The sequence below is a fragment of the Stenella coeruleoalba genome, assembly GCF_951394435.1.
Source record: "Stenella coeruleoalba genome assembly, chromosome: 5".
Lineage (NCBI taxonomy): Eukaryota > Metazoa > Chordata > Mammalia > Artiodactyla > Delphinidae > Stenella > Stenella coeruleoalba.
Genome location: NC_137150.1, coordinates 10,756,734 through 10,776,516, shown reverse-complemented (window position 1 = coordinate 10,776,516; position 19,783 = coordinate 10,756,734). Strand labels below are relative to the sequence as shown.

The 19,783-nt window shown below is 37.7% G+C and overlaps 1 protein-coding gene across 7 annotated transcripts in view; it reads right to left on the bottom strand.

The window, feature by feature from the left end:
* Positions 1-19,783, bottom strand: part of ANKRD28 (ankyrin repeat domain 28) — a 186,740-nt gene that overhangs the window by 58,758 nt on the left and 108,199 nt on the right. For 3 of the 7 annotated variants that reach the window (XM_079923328.1, XM_079923326.1, XM_079923325.1), the window contains 3 exons: positions 8,122-8,192; positions 2,229-2,429; positions 462-549 (listed from right to left, as the gene is read on the bottom strand). In XM_079923328.1, coding sequence (XP_079779454.1) covers positions 462-549; positions 2,229-2,429; positions 8,122-8,192 — 360 coding nt within the window. Of the gene's footprint in view, positions 1-461; positions 550-2,228; positions 2,430-8,121; positions 8,193-14,516; positions 18,647-19,783 lie in introns of those variants that run through there. The other 4 variants (XM_079923329.1, XM_079923331.1, XM_079923330.1 and 1 more) reach the window with 2 other exon arrangements.

Genomic DNA, 19,783 nt, shown 5'->3' with positions numbered 1-19,783 from the left:
GAAAAGCTGATATCTAAACCTCAGTTTCTTACTGTGGTAGAAATCAAACGTGATATGCCTATTTAACACAGTGCTTGGCACAAGATAACAGGCTTCTTAATACATCTTCACAACTTCTACCTTAATATTCCCATACAAACAAGGATGGGTTCAGGATGGGTATGAGAATGGGCTTTTAGTAAACACCAATCTAAACTCTGTATCCCAAACTTGTGTCTAGGACATCTCTCCCTTTAAAAGTAAACAATTAATTTTAAACAGCTTTCAGGAGAACTGGACCTAATGTACTCCTGTCCTGGCAAACCTCCCCTGACTCCCAGGCTGGTTCCACTTGGGCAGCAAACTCAGATATGGTGCAACTTCTCACTACCCCAAAAGACATGTTATACCAAATGCAAGAACGAAATGTCCAACTTTTCCTTAATACTTAATGTCAAAAAATAAATTTAAAATACACATACCCATATATGCTGCCCAGTGGATAGCACGTCTATCTTTCTTGTCAAAAGCATTAATATTGGCACCTCTAGACAAGAGTAGTTTCACCATCTGGAATAAAAATAAACACAGTTTCATCAACATTCAGAAGCAGAACTGTTCATGAACATCCATCGTGAAAACTACTCATCTCAAGCTCTCTGGCACTGAATTTCTGCATCTGTAGAAAGGAAAGATGAGACTATATACTGAAGATGCTTTAACATAATTTAATAAACAACAGGACAATATACGAGAAAAGGTTTCACTATGGTGGTTACTGAAGTCAGGCATCAGCATCTTTTTAAGATGCCACTTTGTGTCCTGGTATTTTATGAACAACTAAGCACAAATCTGGAAAGTCTAAAGGGAGAGTATTTAACAACAGGTTTTATTCCTTTTTATAGCCCAAAGTGTTATTAAAATTCAAAGTGCATTCTGATCCCAGAAACCTCTTAAATTTAATTCAAACACAGATGCAGTGTCCGTAATATGATTAGACCTGAAGGTCACTGCACAGTCTACTTACCTCATAATGTACCAAAAAAGTCATTTCCATTAGGTTCAAGCATATTTACAATAGTTTCCCCATTAGAAAGGGCATTCCAGATGTCAAAAAGGGACTCATCTAGTGACCTGAACTGCAGCAGAGACAAGAATTCTTTATGTTGCAAAAGCCGAGAACAGTGAAAACAGCACTGCAGTGACTAACCCTCAGCCATGGAATCTTGGGAATGTCACTTTACCTCTTTTTTTAAAAAAAATTGAAGTATAGTTGATTTACAATGTTTCAGGTACAGAGCAAAGTGATTCAGTTTTATATATACATATGTTTCTTCCAGATTCTTTTCTACTACAGGAAAAGAATTGATATTGAATATAGTTCCCTCTGCTATACAGTAGGACCACCATTTTTACTTCTTTGAGTTTCTGTGTCTGCAACAAAAATGGAGGACTGGACAAGCTGCCCTCAAAGGTTCTTCTAACTCTGAGTCTCATTCTTTCCTAAGTCTTCCATGTACATACATAAACCCCACTCTTTGCTATGGCACACTTAACATTAACCAATACTCCTTGTATAAGATAACTAAATATTAATTTTCTTAAATTGTTTTCTTTTGATGGTCTGTCATCAAAGAATTCTTGACTAAATGTTCAAAATAAACTATAAGAAAATGTTTTTGGGCTTCCCTGGTGGCGCAGTGGTTGACAGTCCGCCTGCAGATGCAGGGGACATGGGTTCATGCCCCGGTCCGGGAAGATCCCACATGCCACGAAGTGGCTGGGCCCATGAGCCATGGCCGCTAAGCCTGCGTGTCCGGAGCCTGTGCTCTGCAACGGGAGAGGCCACAACAGTGAGAGGCCCGTGTACCGCAAAAAAAAAAAAAAGGTTTTCTACACTCCACCTTCCTTTGTCACCATCTTTCTGGGAGAACAATGAAACTGTTCCACCTTCCTAGACATTTTTTCCTGCAATGACAGAACATACTTTTCACATTGTGTTACAGTTGGCAGTGTTGTCCTTTATCTCCCCAGGTTGACCATGAAATTCAAGTGCAGGGGCTGTATCTGATAAATAAATTTCTAAATTTGAGAAAGCTATATATCATGAATTATCATGAAAAGAAGTCTGAGGGTTTGAAAAAGGCAAAATTAAATAAAAATGAGCAAAATAGGCAAGTTCATTAATAATGGGGGGGCGGGCACACACGCAGAGAGAGAGAATCACTGTCTAACTGAATACCACTTACCTCCCCGTGTCCACTGAAAGCTGCATGATGCAGTGCAGTTCTCCCTGCTCGATCAGACACATTTACATTACTCAGCAGAGGGACCAAAGCTTCCGCACACTTTACAGCTTTATTAGCAGCCGCTATGTGTAAAGGTGTTTGCCAGTTTTTGTCTCGAGCGTTAACATCTGCAGAATGCTTCAAAAGTACCTGAACTGCTTCCTAAAACATATGAAGATATACAAGACAAATGAGTTAACAGCTTTAGAAATTGTACACACATGAAGGAAATAAAATTTCTTGAGAAAATAAAAATAGTTCTGGCAGAACCTGCTATAAACAAGCCAGAAAACAAAATAGCTTGAACTAAAGGCAGTACTCAGAGCCATGCAAGATACATCAAAATAAAACATTCCCTTTCTCTATCCTCCAATTAAAGGCACAACAATCAGTCTCTATCAAAATGTACAAGAAATACTGACAAATATCCTTCAAAAACATTCATTACTAATATTGCTTTTCTAGATGGTGAGATACAATTAATTTATACTTTCAAAGCTTTAAAAAGTAGATTTATCACTTTGCCATTAAATATAAAAAAATTTAAACATACTACTTCCCAAAGTATTCCACATGCTATATTTTACAAAATGAAAAATCACTAGGATCTAATTCATTAGAGAGAGAGTGAAAGAGAGGGAGGGAGGGGAGGGGAGGGGAGGGGAGGGGAGGGGAGGGGAGGGAGGGAGGGAGGGAGGGAGGGAGGGAAGAAGTCTTTGTTGTGATGCTACCTGGTCGGAAAGTTGGTGTTAACAAGGCAAATTAAGAATTTATCATTCAAAGGGATTGGTCTCCCAGAAGCACAAGAAAAATGTCACAGAACATCCATAAACTGGACTCATGGCAAAATCGAAAGGAATCCAGTATGCCATCAATATTAAGCAATATAATCAGAACTAAACGTAGCAAAATTTTTCTCCTTACAGTGATCATCCTATTTTTGGCAGATGAACAACAAACTACATATGAAATGAAAAGGACCAGAACCAAATCACCTCAGTTCTGTCATTTACAAGGTATAACTATTCAAGTCTAGTAAAACTGACCCTTGGTTTTCTTATCAGTAAAGAGGGGAAAGAGCACCTGTCCATCACTCATCTCAAGTCTGCTATGAAGCAAAAAAACCTAACGTACATAAGATTGTTCAAAAGATTAAAATAACTAACTATGCAAAGTAGCAAGGAAGACTAAGCAAAATAGTATTATTCATGATTTGCACATAGCCTTTGAAATAAAAAGTAATCAGAACTGCTGAAATATGGGAACCAGCGCAAGGCTGGCAAAAGACTGGAGAGACGCCCATCAATCTATCAACCTGCTGAGTAGCTAAGTAAAGACATACGGAGGCCTGCCCTGTGACCCCACAATTCCAATCCAGCTATTTATCCAAGAGAAATTTTAACAAGACCCATCTAAGAATGTTTTTATTTATTTTATTTTTTATTTTATTTATTCATAAGAGCCAAAAACAAGAAATGTAAATGTCCACCTATAGGAAAATAGATAAACTGTTGTACATCCATACAGGAAACACTACTCGGCAATAAAAAGAAATGAACCACTAATGTACACAACAATATGACTAATCTCAAAAGAAGTCAAGACATTAAGAGTACATACTGTATGATTCCATTTTTATAAAATTCTAGAACAGGCAATTCTAGAACAGGCAATTGAGAGGTGCCTCTGGGGACAGGAGGGACTGACTGAAAAGGGACATGAGGGAACGTGCTGGAGTGATGGAATCTTCTAAATCTAGATTGGGAGAAAGGTTACATGGGTGTATACATTTGCCAAAACTCAACACTACACACTTAAAGTCTGTGCATTTTACTGTAAATTATATTTCAATTAAGAAAAAGGAATATAGGGAAAAAGATACACAGAGGAATATATACTCAGAATCGTGGAGAACAAAGTACAAACACTGTCAGGATTCTCAATCTTCATCCTCAAGAAGGGTATTTTGTGACTTAGGGAGTAACACTAATACCATCCTGGGAAATAGATGTACTAGAAAATAATTAAAAACAAAATGAAGAATTTATAATTGGATAAACTAGGCAAATACAGCATACTATAGATGCCAGGCTTGCCTTAATTATTTCCAACTGGAATTCACAACGCATACCTTTAAGTTTCTGAAAAGTGTATGGAATACTTATGTTCCATCAGCAAGAACAGAAAAATCAAAGCTATACTTTCGTTTCACAGAAAAACAAGAATAAATCCAGTTTATGGTTGAGGGTGGGTAAGATGGCACCTAAAGAAGGCTGTAAACACAACGACTAAGACTGTTTGGACCCTGGGTCCACTGCTGGGGACGCTTAATTGTGTACCCCACAATTCGTGTCAAAGTCCTAACCACCCCCCACCACAAAGCGGTAAAGTTAAATGAGATGATAAGGGAGAGACCCTAACCTGATCAGACTGATGGCATTCTAAGACAAGGAAGAGGGAGAGAGAGATTCCCCCCTCCCTGACCAAATGTGAGGACACAGTGAGAAGGCAGCCATCTGCAAGCCAGGAAGAGAGTCCTCATCAGAAACTGACCCTGCTGGACCTTCATCTGAGACTTCTAGCCTCCAGTCTGTGAGAAAAAACATTTCTGTTGTTTAAGCCACCCAGTCTATGGTATTTTGTTATGGCAGCTGAGCTGACTAATACATCCATCATTTACTACTCAGAATAATATACGTCAGTGCCATATCACAATAGCAGTGATCTTTGAAAATTTAGAGAAAACTAAAGAACTCTCTAAAGACAGGAGATTCAAAAACAAAAACAAAAAAAAAATTTTAAAAGGTAAATTTCTGGAAATTACAAACCAATGAGCCTGATGTCTTACCCTAGTAAAATTCTAGATTTTATTAGCAACACATTACAAGCATTTAGAAAAAAAATGTAGAGATAACCAAGGATATAGTTTTACTAATGACAGAATTACCATAGTAACCTTGATCCCGATTTTTCCATTATTAGAGGGTATGCATGTGTAAGAAATGCTGCAGGTGTGCCTTGACTTCAAACAAACAAGTAATACTCTACGACACTGATTTAAATAAGATTAAGAAATATGGGGGTGGGGTGATAACAAAAGGTTAACTAATTATATCCAAAGAGTATTTATTTATTCATAGCTTACGGTCAGGCACAGGGAAAAGAAGGGCTAACGCATTCCAAATAAACACAATGTTTGGGTGAACCACTAATACCTCACATGATAATATATTTTAAACTCAGTTATCTTGATAGAACTAAAATGTTAATTCCTGGAGTTAGGTTAAAGAAATAAATGCATATCCTTCAGAGGATCCAGTGTTATGTGGATGGATAGACAGATAGATAAATAAATAAATAACACACACACACACACACACACACACACACACACACACTCACAAAGCCCTAATATTCAGAAACTGATTTATTCAGAAGAATATTCAGCATTTATGGAGAGCTAGATTGTATGCTACACTTCAAGATTGACAGTCACAAACCAGTGGTGGAGAAAAGATGCGGCAGCCAGACAATATGACCAGGTGCATGGAAACCATGTCACGGAAAGAGAGCTGGGGAACTTGGTATAGTTAACCCGAAGCAGTCTTTCTAAACCTAAGTTCAGTGAGGGAATTAAGCCTTAAGACATCCACTGTCTGTGAGGAGTTAACTTCCTTACTATGCATCTTCAGCGATGCTAGTCATCTCTGTCCTTGGGAGAAGTGAGAAAATAGTCACTCTAATCATCTTCTGTATAGCTTACTTCTCTCATGGTATCTCAAAAACATAAACCAAAAGCTACCTAAAATTTTGCCTTTTTATATACCCCTTTGCGGTTATGTTTTCTATTAAATGAAGTAAGTAATGTAAGTATAGCTTTCTTTTGCTCTTAGGATATGACAAGAATAATTAAAAGAACACCAGTGAAACTGATAATCTTGACTAGGTTTCCTAGCAGTTTTCCTAATCATGGCATTTTCCTTTTAAAAGAAAAATAATCCTTAGGGCTCAGGGTTTACAGAAGTTATATTTTTATGGAATGGTTACATTTTATAGCTGTTTCCCATAATCCTGCAGAAGAGTAGTAATACTACATAGCCTAGTAGTTTTTAGGATGAAAAGCCTAAACCTTTTTTAGGTTGAAAAGCTTAAACTTAAACTTATTAGGATCTGTTGCTTTCTAACCTACAGCTTGCCCTTAAGTTCAAGCCACGTACAGAGTTTTAAAAAATCAGCAGTTAGGCCTCTGGGTAGAACCTGCAATCTGCCTTTAACATTAATTATTTTTTTAAAGAATCTTTGGCCTGTTTTATAATCTCTACAAATATACAAAGTGTTCTTTCTGATTATTTAATTTGACAAAACTCCACTAAATTTAAGTCATATTTCCAAGAGTCATACCAAAAAATAGGTAAGTATGACTAATTTATCAATAGGTTGCCATGATGGCAATGTTTATCTTCATTAACCGCCTTTATTTAAAGAAACTTCACTGCAAGAGGGCTAACCACTAACTTAAAAACATTACCATGAATTTCAGAGTTCAAAGTATTTTGGTTAATAGGTCTTAGTTTTCAGAATTCCCAGATTTGCCCAAGATCACACAGCTAGAAAGTGGCAGGTGATATCTGAAGCCAGTGTCTCCTGATCCAAGTCCCACAGTTCACTAGCTGTAGCCACCAAGGACCACCGTCCTCTCCCGATCCAGAGGCTTATGGTCAACAGACCGCCTCTGTCACACCGCAGCATTTACAGTCCCTCCCTTCCAGCCACCTTCTCCTCCACTCTTCTTCACTCACCCAACTCTCATTTGGGGTTCAAGGTGTACTTCGAAATGAGGAATACAAAGAAGAATGAACAGAAAGGAGCGCCCCCAGTTTCTCCTGGGGAAACATCCTCCCAAGGCATGTGTTCCCCTTCTCTCTCCAGAACTATCTGGCCCCATGATGGGGAGAAGCAGCAGTAGCCACCCTCCCTTGTCTCCCACAATTTGAATAACTGAAGAAAACATTAATTTATACAGTCCCACCTTTTATTTAAAAAATGTTTTCAACTATCGTAAGATAGGTAAAAGGGGTGCTTTGGGCACAATGCATCTGTAAAAAGTACCCAATCCATTTTAGAAAGGCAGTAAAATGACAGAAAAAAAGAGGGTCCAGGTATTTGTGTCATCTCTGCTACTCAACAGCTGAGTGGTTCTGGCAAATTATTAACTACACAGTTCCTTAAAATATCTATCCTACAAGGATGTTATGAGGACTAGAAGATATGACAAATATAAAAATGAACTTTCTCCCAAAATGTCAGTTATCTTGAAGGTCAAACAATACACAGGATTATAAATAAAAAGGAATTGTTCTTCCTCATAAGACACCTAACATATTTTAAGATTGTATTTAGAACTGGCAACATGTGAGATCAAGTAATGTTTCTGAAACTAATTTCAGTGTTTACCTAAACAATATTTCATTTAGTCATTACACACTGCTGAGATTATTTCTTGACCACAACCAGCAGAACCTCTGCAACATGTCTATTAGGCTACTGTGAACCAGTCAGCAGAGAAAAGCCTTGAGGAGGAATTTGTAAGATAGAAAAACAACTGCTCTCTTGTAAGAAGTACAGAAGCAGGGTTTTCTATTCTCTGCCACTTCAGACTCTCCAAGAGGCCTTAGTCACAAAAGGAAAATGGAACAATTAACTTGGTTTGAACAAATTCCAAAGTAAAGTGACCAGTCTAGGTATTTTCAGTTGCTTTTTCCTTTTTTGAAAATACAGAATTTGAATATGGACTCATAGGCAGGCCTACTTAATGATTTTATATACAAAATATTTACTAAGAGAAATTTCATACCTCACTACAAGATGCAACTGCTCTGTGTAAAGGTGTCAACCATTTGTTGTCTTTGGCATTAACTCTAGCTCCTGCAACAAGAAGAAAAAAATAAATTGAAATATTTTACATAAAATATTTTAAGTAAATATCCTGAAATACTAGTTATATATAGTCCAAATTGGATAAATAACAACTGAAAATGTAGTACTTCATTTTTATACTTTCTGCTAATAAATCACCCTTAAATTACAAAACAAAACTATCCTTTTTAATTGATATAATTATCCAGTAAGGTACTAGCTCTTTTTATTAAAAATCAAAGAAACATCATTTTATATATAGTCTAGAAAAGCCACCTTTATACAGAGCACATCCAAAATGAAAATCAGACCCCAATGTAGAATTTGTGTTAAAAACCTCAAATACTTAAATACATGAATAAGAATACTAAGACATAAAACGTAGACCATTACAAAGTCTTCATTATAATTCTTTACTAATGAATGTATCATGTTATAATGCAATACAGTAATATCAAAATAGTTCTCCAGTATTGATTAAAAATGCTTTAGTACTATAAAGTTATTTTATAAATGGATACAATGGCTATAAACTTAGGGGAAAATACTGAGAAAGGAAATGAACCAATCCACATGTCTTTCCATGTTATACCTAAAGTTCTAAGGTAGTAATAATTAAAACAAATCAACTATGTATTTTTTGTTTAAAAATCATTAAGTCAATGGACACAAATTTTCCTTAATAGAATGGAAATACAATTTAGTAAGACAATAAGTGTATTATGTAATTTGAGGGGGAAAAAATCTATCACCTATGTAAAATCCACTGATTTGGTGCTTAAATCCCCACCAAACAGAAGCAGCACACCGTGGGATCACTCTACGTAGAGAGAAACCACCTTGACTCTCAGGACTAGAGAACTTGCAACAGGTCCTGCACTATGAGCAATCCTAGATTTACATCTAGAATAATAACTAGCTAAGTGAGAAGAGGCTTTAGGAACCTAGTCCAACCTCCATACTTTCTAGATGATGAAATGCTGGTACAAGCAAGCAGCTCACCGCCAGAGTCAACTACAGCAGAATCAAGGATAGAACTCAGACATCCTAATGTTTACATTGTTTTGAGTGTGAGGTTCTACGTAATAATCAAGTGCAGTGACTCCAAGTTACAGCCCGAATAACCTCTAGCTGTAGGTCCCTAACTAGCTATATGATCCCTCTGAACCTACATTTCTTCATCTATAAACCAGATCCCCTAATACCTTGTTACAAAAATTAACAGGGGAGTTCCCTGGTGGTCCAGTGGTTAGCACTCCGAGCTTCCAACGCAGGGGGCATGGGTTCAATCCCTCGTCAGGGAACTGAAATCTCACACGCAGCACGGCACAGTCAAAATACAAACAAACAATAAAAAACCAACAAAAAAGATTAACATACAAACCAATGTACCTAGTACATGTAGCACGGATACATTAGAGGTAGATTTTATAAGTCTGAATGTGAGAGAAAATGAATGAAAGGCAGGTGTAGGAAATCATCCACAAGTGCAGCAGTTGAAGCTGAACTCTGTGTGGGCAGGGCCAGTGAATCATGAACCAGCAGGAGAGCTTTCAAGATTGCTTAAAGCTGTGGGAGAAAGAAAGGGAGTCAGCAAAATAAAGAACCAGCCAGAGGGACTTCCCTGGTGGCAGAGTGGTTAAGAATCCGCCTGCCAATGCAGGGGACACGGGTTCGAGCCCTGGTCTGGGAAGATGCCACACGCCGCAGAGCAACTAAGCCCATGCGCCACAACTACTGAGCCTGCGCTCTGGAGCCCACAAGCCACAACTACTGAGCCCGCGTGCCTAGAGCCCATGCTCCGCAACAAGAGAAGCCACCACAATGGGAAGCCTGCACACCACGACAAAGAGTAGCCCCACTCGTCACAACTAGCGAAAGCCCACGTGCAGCAATGAAGACCCAACACAGCCAATTAAAAAAAAACAACAACCCAGCCAGAGACAGTGGTATATTAATGGAATAAACATATGAACAACTACTGGCCAGGTTCTGTGGAGACCGAAATGGTGAAAAGAAGCTTTTCTGACCACAATAAAGTCAGCATTTGTTTTGGGTAAGAGCACAAACACTTGAAATGTTCACGGGTCAGAAAGTTGGAGCCCTAGAGACAGTGAAGAGGCTCCTTCCTTCTCCCCATTTATCACTTGGAACTTCAATGGTTCTCTATAATTCCTGTACCTCCTTCTATGATTTTGTATTTATGTGCACAGTAGGAGGGCAGGTCCTGGCATTAAGGCCAGAAGGGTAGTGACACAGACACTCAAAAGACACAAGTACCCCGGAAAGACAGAAGTAGAGAAGAATGAGGCCTGAAAATGGGCCTCCAACAAATGGGAAGGGTCAGAAGTCTGATTCAAGGCATTAACCAACAAGGAAATAGAATGTGGCTGTCACAAAAAATGAGGATGATCTCTACGTGCTGATAAAGATCTGAGAAATAAAAAGTAAAAATAGGGCTTCCTTGGTGGCGCAGTGGTTGAGAGTCCGCCTGCAGATGCAGGGGACACGGGTTTGTGTCCCTGGTCCAGGAAAGATCCCACATGCCGTGGAGCGGCTAGGCCTGTGAGCCATGGCCACTGAGCCTGCGCGGCGGGAGCCTGTGCCCCGCAACAGGAGAGGCCACAACAGTGAGAGGCCCGCGTGCCGCAAAAAAAAAAAAAAAATGTAAAAACAGCAATAAGTGAGAGCTGTATGAGTAATATTCTTTACTTTCACATAGAAAAAGGAAGAGTTAAGTATCTATATTTACATTTGCAAAAGGAAACCCTGGAGGAAAGCTAAGACATTAAGAACAGCGGTTGCCTATGTGTTTGCATTGGTGGTGGGGGGCAATAAGAATTGGATGATGTGATGGGGAACTAGGGTAGAAAGGCAACTGCGCTGTAAGCTGTATACCTTTAAAGGTGTGTATATTTTAATTCGGAAATGACACTGAAATACTACATGTTCAAAAAGTGAAATGTACTGAAGAGGAAATGAAATGAAAGGAGTGGTCATGAAAAAACACTCCAAGAATTTGGCTTCAAGTGCAAAGAAAAAATTGGAAAGCAGGAAGAGGGTGAAGAGAGTCTGTCTTTCTTTTGGAAATGGGTTATCAGATATACAACTGAAGGAAGAAAATCTAATATTTATGGTGCATTTGGCAGCCCAAAGTAAAAAACCTGCTTGCTTCATTCTTCCATTTTAAGTTACAATAATTAACTAATTAATTAAATCATCTTTCTTTCTCTTTTAATAAAAAATTCAAAGATAATTTTATCAAAAACATGAGTGACTATAACAAATAATCCACTAGTGGCTTAACGAGGACACATCATGCTGCCACTTGCAACTAGTAGACAACTTGATAAAAAATTTGGCTTGCTCTTTTTTAAAGATTCTAAAGATACTTAACTGCAGGAAGATCAGCACAATGGAATTTTAGACATCTAATCATATCCTATCTCAGAAGACACTTGTGTTAAGTCATCTTCTAGTAACACTAATCAGATATTTTAATGCCTTGGAAATTAAAGGTCAAGTATGTGAGTAATGGTTGAGCTATCTCTAAGGACACAATACAACAAATATCTCCCCTGCCCACATGGGTAAATTAGTATGTGCCTTATATATTAACAGACGAACATGGCATAGCAAGGTCCATTATAAGAGCAGCAGTTGGCTGCACAATGAAAAATGGCTTAAGAACAATAAACATGGCAGTGCACATCAGACGTCCAGGCTACCAGAGCTCATCTCATGTGAGCTCTCTGAAGGTAACCAGACTTCTGTTCCACACAGAGCTCCAAAATTAGCTACATATTCATATACACACTACAAAGTAATTCCAGTAATGGAAAAGACATTTCCAGAGTAAAGTAACTAATCCAACAGCTGAAAACTAGCCACAAAGAAGATGAAGACAGGAAAAAGAGAAGGAGAGGGGAGGGAGAGAGAGAAGGAGATGGGGAGGGGAGAGGGAGAGAGAGGCGGGGGATGGAGGGAGACAGAGAGGAGGAAGAGGGGGAGGGGAACAGACCTAGGGGGAAGGGGAGAGAGTGGGAAAGGGGAAGATGGGGAGGGAGAGAACGAAGAGGGAGGGAGGGAGGGCAGGAAAAGAAAGAAATCCTATCCACTGAAAACACAAAATAGTCTTCCTAGAGAGAAATAAAACCAAATGTAACAGCTCCAGTAGCATCATCACAGGCTCTCTACCTGGCAGAGTATAATATTTGTGATTCCAAAGGATGATCTTAAGTCACAAGACTTAAGTTTCTCTCAAGAAAAGATTAATTTCTTTACTATTTCCTAATCATTAAAACAGGAAAGAACATAAAATAGCAGCGCCATCTCAATTGCTGCAGTCAGCCTACCGGGAGACCCTGTGGTAGGAGAAGCACTGCTGTGGAAGCTGCAGACAAGACAGCAATTTGCGGATGATGTCACTGATGACCACTGCAAACTGACACCCAAAGAAAGCCTCCTGAGTGCTAGCAGCGTATCTAGAAAAACCCAAGGTTGTTATGCCCCACTGTATAAATCAAAGACTGTCTTTACTAGACTCCCTTTCACCCACAAATCTATCAAATGTACATCAACTGAGCTTTCCCTGAAGAAGAACAAGCAGCCAGAACCTACGTCTCATCAAATATCTGAATTTGGATTCACCTTTCCAGAACAGAGATGTGATCAGATTTCCAATACGTTAAAAGCAAAAAGAAAACAAGCAAGCAAAAATCAACTGCAGGGTCATCCAAACAGCTTGGTTGTATCCATTTGATACCACAGTTAGATTATACAGAAAAATCCAGATAACCTTCTTCCTTTCACCCAATCTTTTCATTTACTAATTCACACATATAAAATATATTCTGAAACAATAGCTTTTTAAAAGAAAAAACATATTTAAGGTAAAATTTCTTCCAAAATTAGATACATGTCTACTACATTTAGAGATAAAACGAAAGTAATTTTAAAAAATAAAAAAATCTGGTTCACTTTTATCAGTCTAGCCTGGGCTCTTGCCAGCAATGTAGCTGAAGAGAGGTCTGGACATATGAGGAGGCAGTCAGGGGTCAGCGGATGGAGCCCAGGAGTAAGACCTGTGATCTAATAATGGCTCTGTAACCAGCAGGCTGTGTGACCTGGGACTGCTCCTCATATGCCTACGCCTTCATTTTGGTAATAATAATCCTTGTGTGTGCATGCCCATGCACGTCTCTGTCTCTCTCTCTCTCAAGGGAGGCTAGGCCCCAGGTTAAAAGAACACAGGGAGCACCTGTTTCTGAGCTCTACAAAGTCAGGCACCAAATCACAAGTGTCCCATGTGACTCTAGGTCTCATTCCGCAAGAAGACTAATTCACCTGCTTTCTCCCTAATCTGATCACTCACCAAGATCTGCCAATTCTTTGATTTTTGAACCTCAGTTATCAGTAAAATAAGAGCTGTGGTAAATGATCTCTACGATCCATTTCCAGTGATAATATTCTACCCTATTTTGAAATACTCAGAATAAGTTATTTCATGCTTATTAAATACCTTGCCTTACTTTAACATTAAATAGGTAAGATAATATCTTTATAATCAATGCCAGGGATCTTCAAATTACAGCCCACAGACTGCCAGCCACCTATTTTTAAATAAAGTTTTACTGCAACATAGCTACACCTATTCACTTACGTGTTAAATAAGTAGCTTTCGCATCACAGGAGTAGAGATGAGTAGTTGCCAGTGTGTCTGTATGACCCTTCACATAAAAAGTCTATCAGCCTCTGATCTAGGCGAAGCACCTGAGATTTAATGCTATTAAAATTATTTCTATTTTCCTATTTGTTTGTAATAATTATAGTCCCACTAATAATTTTCTAAAACTTCTGTTTGCAGAGCATAGTTTTTTTCTCTGCTCCTAAGCCACAGAGGAGATAGTCCCTATACAGTGAGCTGGGCCAGGAGCCAAGTACTTTTAGCACTCTTCCCAAACTGGAAATAATGCTTTCCTTTGGCTGTCTACCAAAATCAGTGGCAAAAGCTTCAGATTCCGTTTTCAGGTTGGGAGAAGAATGAGCAAAAAGCAAGTACATTTCCACTTTTCCACCTGTGATGCTAGACCACCCCCCCTACCACCAAGCTAGTGCACTGTATCATTTAAGAGGGTGTTATGGATATATAGATATTGTCGGTTGAACTGTGTCCCCACCACCAAATTCATATGCTGAAGTCCTAACCCCAGCACCTCAGGGTCTTCACAGAGGTAATTAAGTTAAAATGAGGTGTTTTTTTTTTTAGCATGGGCCCTAATGCAATATGACTGGATCCTTATAAGCATTAGAAATTTGGACATAGACATGTACCGATGGAAGACACAAGAAGGCGGTCATCTACAAGCCAAGGAGAAAGTCCTAGAACAGATCCTTCTCTCACAGCTTTCAGAAGAAACTGACTCTGCCAACACCTTGATCTTGTACTTCCAGCTTCCAGAACTGTGAGAAAATAAATTTTGTTGTTTAAGCCACTCATCTTGTAGTAATTTGTGATGGCAGCCCTAGTAAACTTATATACCAACACTGCAGTCTTTCAAACGTCACACACTTTAGGTCTAATTCTTATTACCAGAAACACAGTATACATATTTCCTTATTAAGAACTTTATTTTCTATAAAAGGCCAATTAAATGATTAATACAACACATTATTTAACCACCTAACACATGCTATAAACAGCCTGAGGTACTGGTAAACCTATGTTTGAAAAATATAAGCATTACACGAATAGCTCCCATAAAAATATCTATATTTAGGCAGCCAGTAAATTTAGTCCTTAAAACAGAAGTTCTTCAACAAAAGTTATTTTCTATACAAATTTTACTAAATGCTAAGTAGATGGGGGTGGGTAGAGTGTAGAGGGGAGCACAGTTCAGACTGCAGCAGAGTTAAGAGTCAGATAGCCTGAACTCCACAGTCAGATAGCCTGGGTCTGACTTACTATGCTGGCTCTAGCTTTTATTAGCAGTATAACTTTCAGCCAGTTATCACATCTCTAAATGCTTTCGCTTCCTTTATCTATAATAATACCTTCAGAGTTGAGGATAAAATGAGGTCATAAATGAAAAAGCTAAATTTAACACAGTACTTGAGATATAGTAAGCACTCACTGCTTCCAATTACTTTGCTCCATTCAATAATAATTGTAAGAGTAATTCTACTAGACTCTAGTGTTACTATATAGATTCTACGGAAGGATTCACTTGTTTGATTACATATAACATGTCAAAAGTTATACCCCTCATCCATGAATCTTAAAAATGCATCATGGACATCAAGTGAAGTTTCTTCAGGAAGGCTACCAATTCGACTAAAAGAGTGTGTTTGTGTGAATGTCCTTTTGCCCCCTTCTCTCCACTGTTTGTGTCCTAGAATCCCTATCTAACACCCTTTTAGATGATCTAGAGGTCATCCACAGGAGACTCTCCCTTTATAACACAGAAGAACAAGGTAAGGCTGTGCTAGAGGAGAGATCAAGCAAGAATCTTCATTATTTATTTTTTAAAGGTTTTTTTTTTAATTATGTGTAACACAAAGTTATTTTAATCAATAAATTTTTAAGGAATTTCGAATGTTCTGATTCTTTCCACTGCCAATCACCTTAGTTCCTCCAAACTCATAATCTTCAAGATAAAACAGCCTTTTCAAAAAGAAGCTATCATGTGAGTCAGCCCACAATTCTTTTAGTTAGGCTTCTTTGATCTCCAATGAAATATGGACACACTTCAAAATTCCCCACCTGTAATCTTTGGGATCCAATTTCCTCAAGCAATTTACTTTAGGACCGTGTTTAGGGTCAGGTGATGGATCTGCCTGGTTCTGAATTTGACACCCTCTAAAAATGTATTAGGTTCAAATCATATTCACTCCTAAGCCATCGCACCTTAGAACAGTACAGATCATTGGGATATGCCAATACTTAAGATAAAAAGTTTGTCAGGTTTTTCATAGTTTACTTGGCAGCTCTGTCTTGTAGTTCTTTCCCACAGATCTAACAGGTAGTTCTATGAGTAAAGGAAACCACACAGTTAATCTATGAGGCGTTTTTTGCCCCTCCCTACTCCAAACAGATGTTCTGGAAAAAGCATATTCCTCAATGATATATAATGGCAGTCCAGTGGTTAGGACTCCACGCTTTCACTGCTAACAGCCCGGGTTCAATCCCTGGTAGGGGAACTAAGATCCCACAAGCTGCATGGTGTGGCCAAAAAAAAAAAAAAAAAAAAAAAAAACCTTAAAGGATTCAGCACAGGACTAGAGCAAAAATATACAAAAGCAGAGTAAACTGAGCAGAATACAGTTAATAGGTAAATATATTTGAAAGAAATTATCCCAGGAAAGGAGAGGAAGAATTTGTGAACTACTCTTTATACACAACTTCAGAGAAATTAAGTTCTGAACAGAGACCTCAAAGAAAAGCTCCAAGAAAGAGGTAAAACAATGCAAAGAGATGAGAGCTGGCAGATCAGGAAAGAGAAAAGGAAAATAAAGCAATCAAAGATAAAAGCCTAGAAACAACAAAAAGCAGAGCAGACATGTCTTACAACACAGTCAAGAATCTGAAGCCACAGCCAGAGTGAATCTTTAAAAAACTAGGTCAGCCTCTGTCCCTCCACCTAAAACTCCCCATTGGTTTTCCACATCACTTTAAGGGCCAAAGCAAGTATTTACCTGGAACACCCCCAACCTCTGCTTTACCTCCTACTGCTTTTTTCACTTGCTTCCAAACATGCTACACCTCACGGTGTTTGTTCTTGCTAATCTCTTAATTTCCAGTAAACATCTGCACCATATGCAAGGCTCGCTTCCATATTTGCTTATCTCCTCCAATGTCACTGAATCCTTTCCTGATAACCCAACACAAAATAGCAACTGATCCCCACCCAACATACCATTCCTTTAATTTTTCCATAGCAATTATCAACACATGACAAACTATATATTAACTTGCTACTATCTCCCCCATTAAAACATAAACTCCATAAAGGCTGGGACTTCATTTATTTTATTCACTGCTCTACCACAGCACCTAGAATGGTACCTGCTATGCAGCCAGGCTCATTAAATATTTGTTGAATGAATGAAGGATAGGTAAAAGGAAATAACTTAAAACTAAATTTAAAGACAAAATTACAATCAGAAAATAGCTGATAAAGACAGATGAAGGATATCCATTTTAGTAGCAAAACACACTGCACAAAAATTTACTGACAGAAAAACACACGGAAATAAAACATGTAAAGATGCAATGAAAGATATAAATGAAATAAAAATCCGAATTTCAACACTAAAAGTGTACATTCACATAATGCCCTAGCAAAAAGAATCAAGAGATTTAGCCTAGGAAAGTTAGCATGAATTTCAGGGATAAAGAATTGAATCCTACAGGCATCCAGGCAGAAGAGAATGGACTATGGTGGTGGAAAGTGTAATGGGGGGATGGAATGTAAGCAGAGAGGAGCTCAATTCAAGACTTTCACTCGCTAGAAGACAGTGGAGTAACATCTACAATATTGAAAGGAAAAAGCATAAATTGAGAATTTTATAACTAGCTTATCTACCCTTCAACTAAATAAAAAAAAAGAAATGGTCCAAAATAAATAAGATACCACAGAATACAATATCCATGAGCTCTTACAGAAAATATAAAAACAAAAACTACTTGATGATGAGGTCTATTTAACCAAGAGACATCAAAATTTTAAAACCTGGGAATAGAGAAGCTATGAATAAGGACAGAGTGTGTGTGATAAAACAGCGGGAATTATGATTACAAATTAAACTGTAACGTCGTAATTCTTGACAATGGAAACACAAGAGTGAAACAAATTACAAAACGTTACTTCCTAACTTCTCACCACAGTAAATCAGAAAACCACCAAAACCTGAAACATAAACATCCATGAACATCGAAGTACACGGCTCTAAGGAACGATCAATTTCTTTATATTCTTCACTTTTCGTTTTAGAGAAATATTTTAGGAACTATTTATTCCTTGCCATGGATACCAAAGTAGTTTTTATAATATGAAATTATAGTAATTTATTGTGTGTTCTTATTGGAGCATACCATGACTTTTGTATAATGCAAGAGCTAAATGGAGATTATTATTTCACATTGCTTAATTTTCTTAAGATTACACTAAAGTTAACCTAATTACTATTGTAACATGTCATTGGTAACTAACATGAAGGGTAAGAACAGTCTACCCTAGACTTTTCAGTAACAATTTTCATTACTAATTACAAACAAATTAGCCTAATGTTGTTGTCTACTTTCCCGTTCATGTATTTAATTCTCTTCTTTAGGGAATTATCAGGTAAAACACTTAGTTTCAATTCTAATTTATAACTTACTAAAAATTCATTCAATACAATTATAAGGCTATTTTGAAATCGGGGTATGTAAATTAGTGTATAACTTGGGCCTCAACAACCATGGCATTCAAACCAAATTTAAGCAGAACCCGTGAAACACCACTACAGAACCTCAAGAGTGTACATATACTGTTTGAAGACTACTGTTCTGGGTGATCATTATTTTCCCCCCAGTTTTATTATATAATTAACATATAACATTATATTAGTTTAAGATGTAGAGCAAAATGATATGACATATAATATAGAAATGATTACTACAATAAGTTAACATCCATCACCTCACATAGTTAAAATTTTTTTCTTGTGATGAGACTTTTAAGCTTGCATCCCCAGAACTATCTTATAACTAGAAGTTTGTACCATTTGACCACCTTTACTCATTTCCTCCACCCCCCACTTGTCTACCTCTGGCAACAACCAATCTATTCTCTGTTTCTATCAATTTGGTTTTTGTAGATTCCACATGTAAGTGAGATTATGAATTATTTGTCTTTCTCTGACTTATTTCATTTAGCATAATGCCCTCAAGGTCCATCCATATTGCTGCAAATGGCAGGATTTGCTTCTTTTTTTACAGCCAAATAATATTTCAATGTATGCATTTACCACATCATCTTTATTCATCCATTGACATACATTTAGGTTGTTTCCATGTCTTGGCTATTGTGAATAATGCTGCAATGAACATGCCTGTATCTCTTTGAGATGGTAATTTTGTTTCCTTTGGATATACACACAGAAGTGGGTTTGCTGGATCATATATGGCAGTTCTATTTTTAATTTTTTGAGGAACCTCCATACTGTTTTCCGCGGTGGCTATACCAATTTATATTCCCACCAACAGGGGTTTTCCTTTTCTCTACATCCCTACTAATACTTGTTAATGCTTGTTTCTTTTTTTTAATGATAGCCATTCTAACAAGTATGAGGTGGTATCTCATTGTGGTTTTGCTTTGCACTTCCCTGATGATTAGTGATGTGGAGCACTTTTTCATGTACCTTTGGCCATATCTCTGTCTTCTTTGGAAAAATGTGTATTCAGTCCCTCTGGCTGACTTTTAACCAGATTGGTTTGTCTGTTTTTTGCTACTGAGTTATATGAGTTCTTTATATATTTTGGATATCAATCCCTTATTAGATATATAATTTGCACATTACTTTCTCCTATTCTGTAGGTTGCCTTTTCATTTTGTTGG